The sequence below is a fragment of the Bactrocera dorsalis genome, chromosome 5 (genome assembly GCF_023373825.1).
Source record: "Bactrocera dorsalis isolate Fly_Bdor chromosome 5, ASM2337382v1, whole genome shotgun sequence".
Lineage (NCBI taxonomy): Eukaryota > Metazoa > Arthropoda > Insecta > Diptera > Tephritidae > Bactrocera > Bactrocera dorsalis.
The window spans coordinates 37524872-37537900 of NC_064307.1; the positions used below are offsets into that span (position 1 = coordinate 37524872).

Consider the following 13029-nt stretch of genomic DNA (forward strand, 5'->3'; position numbering starts at 1 on the left):
AGTTTTGAATGTGAATTAAAGAACAATGGGAATATAGTACGATCCAGGTGTTGTCAGCTTCGATATACACTCTTTTAAATTGAATGTTAAAAGTTCTGGCATTGTTATCTGGTGTGCGATGCCGATAGAGTTGATATCCATCATTTCCAGTTTGTGTTTCCGAGAGAAAAGCACTTGGATAGTGTTTCGTGCATTTATTATCAGATATACAAACCGAAAAGGGATTGTAGTGGATGCAAGGTCCATGAACCATATTGGTTTCTACCACTTCGTATAATACTGGATCTTTCTCTGGATCACGAATTTCCGCAGAAATGGTTTCATCAATTTGATCTGGTGTAACCACCATCCACCATTCAAAGAAGAATGTATGCGTGCGGCAAACCTCTCTTTTGCCACTCAACAGAGTACATCTAGCATTTAATAGCACCATATATACATACGTTGCTTCAAGATAAAGTCAATCGAAGCTGTTGCTTGAAAATTCTTGATGTGACATCGTGACGATCGCTTGCTAATTGACCGCGATCCATAACACCGCACGTATGTCATCGCATCCTGGGAATACTCGGTCATGTGCCTTGGGCTACTAATGTATGTTGATGCCAAAAAGAACGCCGACCGATATTAGCGGGACCTCTTCGTGACATCGTAGCAAATTTCAATCTGTAATTGATAACTTTGTATGCAACACACATAACAATTTCACTGAATAATTTTCAAAAATTTTTGAAGCAAACGACAAATTTGAACGATTCAAATAATTGAAAAACAAAACAAAAAAATTTAAAAAAATTTGTATGGAAAAAATTAACTTTTTGGAATTGTCCAATTTTCCGACTTTTTCTCACGAAAAGCATACAGGTTTTTTTATTTCTATACCTTCCCCGATCCTCCCAGAACATTCTCTGAAAATTTCATCAAGATTGGTTCAGTCGTTCTCTCAGCGTTACTAATAAACAAACATTCACTCGTTTGTATGGGAAAAAGAAAAGGGCTGGTTTTAAGGGTTTTCCGTCAATTATTCGAATTTTTCTTGCCGTAAAAACCTTCCTTGAACCTCAAAGAACATTTTAAAAAAAGAATTGGCAAAATTGTTCTAAGCGTTGTTGAGTTATGCGCTTACCAACACATTTTGCGATTCATTTTTATATATAAGATTTGCATTGAATTCAAATTCAAATACTTGTTTTGTTTCGTATTTGAATGTATTCGAAAATGTCATTTACAGCTACACCAGGGAAGTTATTTCATAAAATTTCTTTTCGTTTCGTGTCGAGTGCGACGATCCGCACACTCGACACGTTACGAAATTTCACTCGATACGATTACTTGCTCGCTCACGACTGCCGCGATTCGGGCCCTGGTTGATACTTCCGGTGCGAGTATCAATTCCATCTGCCGTTTATCAATTCATGAAAGATGAACTCATAAAGAATATTCGAACATTGGCCAAATTATCGTAACTACGATTTCTTGAGTGCACGCACAATTTTAGCTGCCAAAAATACCGATGTTGTTGACTTAAAGATTTAACGCCAAATTCCTGTAGGCTTGCGCTTATACAAATCGATCAATCGTCTTGACAATGAGACGAAGCCCCGAATTATCAAGTGGAATTTCTGAGTGCTTTGGAAAGGCTTGGTATGACACCGCATTATTTGCGTCTCAAAGTTGGATCTGTCGTTATTATGTTTCGCAATCTTCAAGCACCGAAACTGTGTAATGCAACCCGACTGACTGTAACGTAGCTATCTTATAGAATGGGGTAGAATGCTTGACTCTACGAATTCCTCTGAGCTCCAACGATTTGCCATTTCAGTTCAAACCTTTTCAGTTTTCAAAGAGTTCTACAATTTTCCATATCAGTTCCAACGTATTCCGTTTCCAGTGAAAATTGCATTTGAGATGAGAATCAATAGGACACAAGGATAGTCGCTAGAAGTGTGTGGCATAAATTTGGAAATGCTATGTTTTTCACACGGCCGGATATACTTGGCGTGCTCACGAGTTGGAAAACCATCGTCTCTGTACATTTTCGCACCGAAACAGAAACCAAAATATATTGTTTATCAAGCTTCGTTACATTGAAAAATTTTGGAAAAATTCAAAATAAATGATTTTAAACACACTATAAATTCAAATTTCTTTTCATTTCAAAACACATAATTTCAGGCAGCACAACGGCTGCGGTGTGTTAGTTACACCATTTATAACTCAAGAACGGCTGAACCGATTTGGCTGAAAATTGCTGGAGAAGTAGCTTAGAACCAGGGTCAGGACATAGAGTACTTTTCATTTCTTTATATTAGGATCCAATACAACTCATAAATACAAAAATTATATTTCAAATCATAAGCATTTGTTCCAAATTCATGTTTGTAGGAATCTTTTGAATATATGCGGACAATTTTAAATAGATTCTTCCTCAAAAATAATACAATTGCTGATTACTTGGAATAGTAGGAAAGAACTGCAACCATATACGCCGTGAAATGGATTAAAAATGGCTCAGTAATCAGTCGTTGAGTATGTATTATACCACGTGCATTCCAAAAGACTGATGTCATAACCTTTACAGCCAACTTTTTCGACTTTCTATGCCTGAGAACCGGTTCATCATGTGCAGTCCACTAGAATGACTGTCGATTTGACTCCAATGGGCAATGATGGAGCTAAGTTTCTATTGTTACACACCGACTCAAGAGTTCGGTTTTATTACGATTAAAGAACTTGTGAGGCACCCAAAAAGTGAAATTTGCACAAAGCTTTCGCCTCTTTAGAGCATCATTGTCCTCGGTGCTCATTTCGTATGTTTCCAGCTTAGTAAATATCTTTTCGACGGTGCTTTATGATCCTTTTTTTTGTAAACTGACACAAATTGCTTCACAAAAATGCTATATCCCATTAACTAATAATTATATTCCAACTAATAGAAATCATATAGATGGTAGTAGTGGTATTATCTATGTATCAGCCACAGTGAAGCGTGGACGGGTCCTCTAGTACATATACATATAAGTATGTATATTCATGATGACATATTTTTTTAGTAAAACACACAAATAATTTAGTTGTAAATTTACCGTCACAATTTGGAAAGAACAAGGATGTCAGGCATCAGTGGTTTTCAAAATAAATACAGCTCATACAACGAAGAGTTAAGCTGTATTTCATAATTAAAAAAGATATTTGGTTACAAAAATTATATCGAACAAGTGACTCGATAAATTCCAGTAAAGAAGCTCAATTTTCTTGTTTTTCCAATTTTGCCATAATTGGGACAGTACGTCAACAATAATGCTTCGCATATTCTCTTTCAAAGTTTCTAATATCCTGTGCTTACCTGCGTAGATAAGCATCTTTTTATAACCCCATAAAAGCAGGCCACGCCATGGTATTACGACGCAAGATAAGCGCTTATTAAAAGCTTGCTCCAATAAATTGATTCTTGATTGAATTGAATATCTCACATATTGGCCGAAATATGCGGTACAAAGTCACCCCAAGGTTCGAAAATCTTTATATTAAGTATATAGTGGCTAAGGGAAGTATTGGTCCGACTAAACCCATATTGACATGCAGGCATACTATTATAAGAGAAGGATTATCCCTTATTTTAAGTAACATATATCACAGTTTGACCGACATTTTCAATCAGAAATCAATTATAGGTACCGGGGTCTAAATATTCGGTACCTAGGGACTTGAACAGTTTTTATTGAATTTTCGGTCATAAGATGGCACACACTAAAGACATTAGTGGTGCAAATTGGTATCCCATTATACTAATTCCTTTTAAATTTTATTACTGGAAACTGAACGAATGAAGTGGAATTTAAATTTGTGCTATATGAGAAGTAGGCCTGGTTGTGATCCGATTTCAATCATTTTCACAGTGTCGGTAGAAGTTCTCATAAGATTTGTACTCAGAATTGGTTGTAGTAGCTTAAGTGGTCTACGAGATGTCCTTTGCTACTACGATCCTCTGTACAAATTACAGCTTTGTATGTTAATTTAGTGCTTAGTTAAAACACTTTATATGTTTTTGGTTAATGGTGATTTGTGGGCGTGGCAGTGGTCCGATTATGCCCAGATATTCATTTTTCCGCTGAGCTTCATTTTATCTTTTTTGTGCAGTTCTAAGTAACAGCGTTCAATTCTACATAAACATTTAAAATTATTTTAATAACTTTTATTTTTTCTTAATTATTATTTTTCTATTATTATTATTGTGATTGTTGTAAAAGCACTCTTAATTTTGGTGTCCACCACCACGCTCTTTAGAGAGCTCTCTACTCTCTTGCTCTCTTACATATTTTTCGTTAAATTAAAGCGCATTTCTAGTACAAATATACATATCTATGCAAAAACATATATTTATTATACCAGTAACCATCAAACCGGTGGATTGAACCGATTTTAGAATTGGTCTCATATTACGGATTCCTAACTGAATAAATATATAGCCACTGTTTGCAAGTTTTAATGATGCCGCACTAAATACATTTTATTACCAAAAAATGCATATGAATGTCGAGCTCAATATGCCTTTAATTTGTAGAGTAAAGAGTAAGAGTTTTACAATAAAATTTACAAAAGCAAATGTAAGGATGCACTGATCCAAAATAGGTGGCATGTAAGGAAGGATGCTGTACCCGAATGGTGACGACGCCGAAGTTTTATTAAATCTTAAAATGCGGGTTAGTTGTTGATAAAACGAATGTGGAAAAAATGTGAAAGCGAATGTTTATGCGAATTATGAGGTGTGATGATTGTGTAACGAAGTGTAGGTGCGGGCGAAAGGTGTCGACGCGGCGCAGTGTGTAAACGAATGTGTTTATATCGAATGTTGACGTGCGAATTGTTAATGTCGAATTGATCCTTCCATACCGGTGTCCATCCTTTTTGTTGAGTGGGTACATGTGTGGTGAGTTGTGTTAGTGTTGTGTGGTGATGTGAGTGTATGGTGCCATCGGATGTGGTGTATGTAAGTTCGTCCTTAGGGTTCGCCAGTTTCTCCTGGGTAGAGTGGGGGAGGCTTAACTCATTTAAACACTAACTTTCAATTCAAGTGCGTTTAGCACCATCCCCTGATTCTTATATAATTATTTTTGTATGACAATAGTGAAGCTTTATATAATTTTTATAAGATAATTTATTTTAAAAGAATTTGTTAAAATCGAAAAACGGAAAAAGTATTACATTATTTATTCACATCGACGACAGCAAAGATTCAGGCACAACAAAACAGTTAAGCACTTCACTTTCGGCTAATGAGCACCTTTCTACCCAACAGAAATTTTCTTCATCAAAGACTGATACACAAGACTTGTCAGCCGATTTAGACTTGCCACCAATAGCCCATAGTTTATTGTCTAGCGATACGCAAGGTATATAAATATGATCAACTTCCAGAGAGCAAACCTGCGAAATGTTTTCAAGCATATTCAGTTTCACATCAAGTGAATGGCGAAAATCAACTCAATATAATATACATATGTACTTGTGACCATGTGCCTTGTTCAGGATAGTATCTTTCAACAAGTCTGCACTCATAAATGTGACCTTTCTGTGCTGCTACCTGGAATACAAAAAGTAGCAGTAAACGTTTTGTTTAATTTTAATGGAGTTAAGAGGGCGACTAAATAATTTAGTAACTATTTTCAATAAGACAATTTCGATCATTTTTATTGTAGCGGAGTTACTTTTGCTGGTTTTGAAAATTTTAGGGAAGACTTGTAACGCTGAGTTTAAAAAGAATCTCTTATTATAGCAGCAGTACGTATTTTACAATTAAATTTGAAAACTCTAGACAGTATACGAATTCTGATTACGTACGTCCGTCTTTAGTAGAAGAAATCCAAGGGGCGAATGTTAACATACGTACTTAAACACTCAAGCGAAGTCGTCATATACCGTTCTTCGACTCTTCCTCAATCTACCAAATCATGACTTGATGAATGTTCTACCAATATGAATAATTATATTTTACTCTAACTTACACTAGGTAAAAAGTGACTATTTGTCATATCCGCGCAAGGAGTCCAAGTATTCGAATCCGGATTGTAGCATTCGACGGATTTAAATAGCCCATAGCGATTACGACCGCCCATTATATACAAGAAAATTGTACCCTTTAATGTCACTGCACTTGCGTAAGATCGTCCAACAATTAAGCTGTTCACAAACTCCCGACCATCGGAAGTCGTATATCTGGAAACAAAGCATTGAAAAAAGAATGCATATTTTTAAACTGAGGCACCAAAAGAATTTTTTCCTGTTTATACCCATGATTTTTTCCGCAACACTTTTCGTATTTGTGTAACTGCTGGTATTCTCCAAAGAAATCGCTGGAGGTATATTGATTTGGTCGCCTGGTTGACCTTGTGCCTCGATTCACAGCCGCTGAATATTTCATGAATGGCAGTTAGGTCACTGCGTTTAGTCTCTGCTAAAACGGCTTATGCGTTCGGTTTTAATGTGGGAATATACACCCGTCTTACAATTCATATTTTTATTTAGTCAATATGCGGGAATATACACCCGCCATACAATTTAATTTTGCCCGTATTTAATTACACGGCTTACTTTATTTTATTTGCCTGTATTTTTTATAATATCAGGGCTTTTTTTTAATAAAACTTTCAAGCTACCTACGAAGTGCTCTCATAGTGTATGATCTGTGTTTTAAAAGGAAAAATTGAAATATACATACATACTTATGTATACATTTACTCAAGGTATATTAAATATAAGGAAAATTTATAGTTTAAGTTCCCTAAAGACGGAGGCCGCAAAAATATAATCATTTTTAAATCGCCTAGTTTTGACGCGAATATTGCAAATCTGTGATCGGAAAGTGAATTTTTCAATAGTTTATGTAAACTGGCTCACAGCCAAAGTGATTAAAACATACAAAATGTACTAAAGAAAGCATTATGATGGCTAAATTCATTTTCCAAAAACTAGAAATGCCATTTAACAGCGACAGATATACACATTTAATTTATGCTCTAATCAATAACTAAAGCAATTGCGGTTCAATTCAAAATGCATGAGACACAAGTTATTAATTTACAGAAGAGATAACATTAAACACACACACACACACACATGTATTAAATAGTACACTTGAAAACAACCCCATGTCAAGCAGCAACAAACAGCATGCTGTAATATATACATACATACATGCAGTCCACTAATATTAAACATCTATGTATGTTCAAATATATTGAACATACATACACATATACAGAAACAGACACATACTTAAAATGCATTGTCATGCAAAACAATAGCATTCAACAAACAATAACGCAAACATTACTAAGGATAAGATGTTTGCATATGATAACCCTTAGCATACATTTTAGCAACTGTTTGTTAATGTGCGCACATTAAAACAAACTCAAGGTCACACAACATAGGTTCAAACAATGGCTAACATACATACATATAAACATATTTAGTTATTTAGCAGATTTTGAGAAATAGTATATAAGGTTTCCAAATTTAAAAATAAACTCAGAATGAAAGATTTCTGACTTGACGAAAGACTGTTTGAATTCCCCCCACCAGAGGTAAGGAATGAGAAATCTTTGTTGAGTTCAAACAGTGCTGGTGTTTGTACTATGTGCGGACAGCTGTTAGTCACTGATCTGACGCAGATCTATTGTACACCAGACAACTTGGAAGAAAACTTCCAGATGCATTTACTTATCTGAAATATTTTAATCAATATTATAATTTTCTTATTACAGAAGGAAAGTTAAGTAACTAGCAATGGCCACGAGTTCTTCCCAAACACTTGCTCTTCAGAGAAACTCCAGTGAGCAGAACCGTTTCATGGAGAAATTAATGACGAAAATATTTAGCTTCTACGACGAGCAGTCTCTAATCGATGTGACATTTAAAGTTTCAAACCCAACGGCTCTGTAAGTATTTCTTTCTTCTCAGCTTTCAGTAAATTATTACTTTGTCTTCAGCTTACATAAAATTATACAGATTAATATTTATATTTTTTTTTCAGTGTACCCGCGCATCGTTTGATACTCGCAGCAGCGAGTCCTTACTTCGAGAACCTTTTCAATAGCAATCAAGGCACTAATCCAGTCATCGAGATAAATGATATCGATACCGATATTTTCGAGCATCTAATAACCTTTTGTTACACCGGACACGCCCCAATTACCGTTAACAATGTCGCTGCCATGCTAAATGCGGCTATCGTTTTGCAATTGGACGATGCCATAACCAGCAGTGTGGACTACCTCATGACACATATGGATGAATACACTTTACAGGGTGCTTATAGGCTGCAGCTTGAAATGAAATGTGAACATCTTAAGCAGAAAATCATCGAATACGAGACCCAGAATTTCATGGAGGTGAGTCTAAATATACAAGTAATGTCTCACAATAACGGTACCTGTGTAATTTAAATTTTGTTTCTAATAATACTAGATCAGCCGAAGCGATGAGTTTTTGAATTTTGATGTAGAAAAATTGCAACGTATCTTGGTATCTGACAATTTGAACATAACCCGTGAGGAAGATGCCTACGATGCCATACAACGCTGGTACAATTACGATGTTCCTGCGCGTCAAGAGCAACTGCCACTTTTAATAGCTTGTCTCCGGCTTATCCAATGCAACGTTGACTTTCTGATGACACACATACAGCCGTTACCTGGATGTGAGCTACTGGCCTTCAAGGCGTTATCGTGGATCAGAGAGCCTAAAGCACGGCCAATGATAAATATGCGATTTACGGAACCACGTGGTGTTAGTGCTTCAAATTGTGGTGAGAAAACAATCCTAGCGCTTTGCTCAGAGGTAAAAACACACTGTGGCTTATATTCAAAAATGATAATATTAAATTAATATACTTATAATATTTTTGAAATAGCTTGAAATGAATCCCAAGCTGCAGCAATATAAAAAAACTGAGGATAAGTGGCAGGAATATGCGAGTATAAAAACCGATTACCGATGGTATGAAACTATTTTAAAGGATGATAATTTATTATTTATTGGCGGTTGGAAAAGGGGTGCCACACTTAACATCGTCCGCAGCTGGAATATACGAAATAAGACATGGCAAAATTTACCCGCCATGAAGCAAGCAAGAATTTCACACTGCGTTGTCGAATTAAATGGCAAAATCTACGCGATTGGTGGTTTTGAGTATCCTCATGTTTTGTCGTCGGTGGAAAGGTGAATATATCTAAATCTATAATGAATTACCTAACGATAGCGATTGTGAGCTTTACCAATTTCTTAAGCTTAATGGTGAAAGAACTTTAGACTAGATGTGTTAGGGTAGTATGGATGGTAAACAAAATAAGGAACTTCGGCATGAAAGAAGGAGGGAATTCAGTGAAATGTTATAATCTGATTGAATCTGACTTTAGAAAACTTTAACACTTTGACATTGTCAACGACATCTTTAGAATAATTCTAAGTCTTTTTTAATAGACTATGCAACTTGACGAAATGTCACTTTTGACGTTTCAGTTTAGAGATATGCATTCTTTTTTCATTGCTTTTGTTTGTTTCCAGATATACGACTTCCGATGGTTGGAAGTTGGTGAAAAGCTTAATTGTTGGACGACATGCTGCAGGTGCAGTGATATTAAATGGTAAAATTTACATAATTGGCGGTTTTAATGACAACAAGCTAATAAAATCCGTCGAATGTTACAATCCGGATTCGGATACTTGGACTTCTTGCGCGGAGATGACAGGATTTTACCATTTACCTGGTGTAAGTTAGATTAAAATATAATTATAAATATTAGAAGAACGTTCATCAAGTCATGATTTGGTATAATAAGGAAGAGTCGAAAAATGGTTTAACACAACTTTGCTTGAGTGTTTAAATATTAACATTCGCCTCCTTGGATTTCTTTTACTAAGGACGGATGGACGTAATCGGAATTCGTATTCTGAACAGATTTTTAAAATTTGTTTGTGAAATACGTATTGCCGCTATAATAAGAGATTCCATTTATTTTCACCGTTGCAAGTCTTCCCTTCCCGTCGAAATTGTCTAATTGAAAATAGTCACTATAATCGTCTTCTTAACTCTAATAAAACTGAACAAAACGTTTATTGCTACTTTTTATATTACAGGTAGCAGCACATAAAGGTCACATTTATGTTGTAAGCCGTTGCGGTGCTGAACGTTACGATCCTCAGCAAGACACGTGGTCACAGGTACATATATTGAGTTGATTTTCGCCAATCGCTTGATGTCAAACTGAATTTTCTTGAAAACTTTTCGCAGATTTGCTCTTTGGCAGTTGGTCCTGGTTGGATGACTTGCGTATCACTAGACAATAAACTTTGGGCTATTGGTGGCATGTCTAAATCTTTTGACAAGTCATGTGTATCAGCCTTTGATGAAGAAAATTCCTGTTGGATAGAAAGGTGCTCATTACCCGAAAGTAAAGTGCGTAACAGTTTTGTGGTGCCTGAATCCTTGCTGTCGTCGATGTAAATAATGTAATTATTGTTCCGTTTTTCGATCTAGCAAATTATTTTATAATAAATTATCTCATAAAAATAATATAAAACTTCACTATTGTCATACAAAAATAATTATTTTAGAAGCAGGGAATGGTCCTAAATGCACTTTAACAGAAAGTTAGGAATCCGTAGTGTGAGTCCAATTCTAACATCGGTAGAATCCACAAGTTTGACGACTTCTTCCTTCTTCTTAATTGGCGTAGACACCGCTTACGCGATTATAGCCGAGTCAACAACAGCGTGCCAGTCGTTTCTTCTCTTCGCTACGTGGCGCCAATTGGATATTCCAAGCGAAGCCTGGTCCTTCTCCACTTGGTCCTTCCACCGGAGTGGAGGTCTTCCTCTGCTTCCCGCGGCGGGTACTGCTCAGAATACTTTCAGAGCTGGAGTGTTTTCATCCATCCGGACAACATGACCTAGCCAGCGTAGCCGCTGTCTTTTAATTCACTGAACTATGTCAATGTCGTCGTATATCTCATACAGCTCATCGTTCCATCGAATGCGATATTCGCCGTGGCCAACGCGCAAAGCACCATAAATCTTTCGCAGAACTTTTCTCTCGAAAACTCGCAACGTCGACTCATCCGTTGTTGACATCGTCCAAGCCTCTGCACCATATAGCAGGACGGGAATTATGAGTGACTTATAGAGTTTGGTTTTTGTTTGTCGAGAGAGGACTTTGCTTCTCAATTGCCTACTTAGTCCGAAGTAGCACCTGTTGGCAAGAGTAATCCTGCGTTGGATTTCTGGGCTGAACGGCTGTTTTTGGACGACATTCACGGAATTCGTCTTTGAGCGAACGTCGGCCACGATTGAATTCGTTGTACCAGTTTTTCACAGTGCTATAGGATGGTGCTTCATAGCCATACAAAGATTTTAGTTCATCGATGCATTCTTGTCGTGATAATCCACGTCGGAAGTTGTGAAAAATGATCGCACGAAAATGTTCACGAGTTAGTTCCAGAGATGAATTTTTTAATTCCCTGTAAATAAAACAATTCACGATTAAATGACAAAACGTTCTGAGTGATGTTATGCTAAAAAATGTCAAACTTTCCAATGGAAATGTCAGATTGCACCTGGCAACACTTAGTGTTGCCTAGGCCAGAAATATATATAGCAGCCCTCGTATATAGGCCACAATAATTAATTTATTTAATTTGAACCACTATGACACGGTCTTTAAATAGGTGAAAAAATGGGGACGCTAAAAAATATTTATTCTCAAAGTGGGCAGTAGACAAAATAAGTTTGGGAACCACTGGTCTAGACGGTCATTTTACTTAGAAACCATGTCAGTAAATCGATCGTATAGTTTGGGATATATACAAATTGTTTAAAGCTACAAGAGAATGGCTCCCTAGCTATTAAAGAATCGACCAAAGGATATTCTTTTATGATATACTTTTTAATTGACACTGATGAAAGGTAGAATGTTTACTTGAGTTAATTTCTCTATAAACTATGTGTGTCGCTATATGACTTATTGTTTTAGGTTTTTACAAACAACTGAATAAAACGGTAATAACGAATACTGGAAGAACTACAGTAACAGAAATTTCAAAATCAAAATCATATTTGGTATGATGGCATAATATGACATGAAAGAGGTGTAAAAAATTTCATAAAAAGGTCCGGCTTAGGCACTCCATATACTGAAAGGCTTCTATGAGATCATTCTATATTATATAGGATGCAAAATTAAGTGCTCCTGACATATTTATTTATCGCACTTTTAGTAGTTTTCAATATAACTCTTACATGGGAGTGGGCTGTTATATCTGATTTCATAGTGTTTAAAGAGCTACTTTAAGGACTTCTTCTCACTTGCCTATGCCCACTTTTGAAACATTTTCAACCCACAGATGCCCTTTTATACCACGATTTCGTCTATCGTATCACAGTTTTACATGTTTATGTGAAATTTAGTTATGCCTCTATATAGGTACGTCAAGAATTGGCACTCTTTGGGCACTGTAATGATCCGACTCCGCCTATCAGCAATATGAATACTAATATCAAGTTTGAACAAGCTATCTCAATTTTTACTGAAGTAACCACTTGCACTGCAAGACGATCTGAAGGATAGACGGTTATCTGAAATTCAAGTCAGCTTCGCATTCAGTTCATTTAGATACATCTAATCCTGTATATGTCTCGATTAGTGTTACAAAGGTGAACAAAACTCCTCTACTTTGTGCAACATGCGAGAGTATAAAAATGAGCTGGGTTTCTTTTAGAAATGTTCGTTCAATTTATGTTAATATTTCTTTTAACAGATGATATCAAAAGGAAATATACTTCCATCCATAAGTCTATATTTTATTTCAAATTCAGTAAAAATGTATACAACTTAGAAATCCTCTTTTACACATTGCTAATAACACTGAAACTAAAGGGCGTATGAGTAACATTTTGCTTACACTCGTATAATTAGGTTTGAAGTATTTCCACATCTACTTACAAGAGAACGTGAAACAATTGTTTTCAAAA

At 36.0% G+C, this 13029-nt stretch overlaps 4 protein-coding genes across 5 annotated transcripts in view; 2 read left to right on the forward strand and 2 right to left on the reverse strand.

Annotated features, from left to right (window-relative positions):
• The window catches only part of LOC125779050 (kelch-like protein 17), a 398740-nt gene that overhangs the window by 361814 nt on the left and 23897 nt on the right, over positions 1 to 13029 (forward strand). The gene's annotated exons all lie outside the window — the stretch shown is intronic.
• LOC125779053 (kelch-like protein 5) overlaps positions 1 to 13029 on the reverse strand; it is a 293968-nt gene that overhangs the window by 194130 nt on the left and 86809 nt on the right. The window lies entirely within an intron of this gene.
• LOC125779045 (kelch-like protein 5) overlaps positions 1 to 13029 on the reverse strand; it is a 78145-nt gene that overhangs the window by 50581 nt on the left and 14535 nt on the right. The window lies entirely within an intron of this gene.
• Positions 7496 to 13029, forward strand: part of LOC125779049 (kelch-like protein 17) — an 82195-nt gene continuing 76661 nt past the window's right edge. Inside the window, exons 1-8 of one of the 2 annotated variants that reach the window (XM_049459464.1) lie at positions 7496 to 7586; positions 7767 to 7940; positions 8036 to 8393; positions 8470 to 8841; positions 8915 to 9222; positions 9568 to 9772; positions 10141 to 10224; positions 10295 to 10694. In XM_049459464.1, coding sequence (XP_049315421.1) covers positions 7789 to 7940; positions 8036 to 8393; positions 8470 to 8841; positions 8915 to 9222; positions 9568 to 9772; positions 10141 to 10224; positions 10295 to 10507 — 1692 coding nt within the window. In that variant the 5' untranslated portion in view covers positions 7496 to 7586; positions 7767 to 7788 and the 3' untranslated portion in view covers positions 10508 to 10694. Of the gene's footprint in view, positions 7587 to 7766; positions 7941 to 8035; positions 8394 to 8469; positions 8842 to 8914; positions 9223 to 9567; positions 9773 to 10140; positions 10225 to 10294; positions 10695 to 13029 lie in introns of those variants that run through there. The other variant, XM_049459465.1, reaches the window with a different exon arrangement.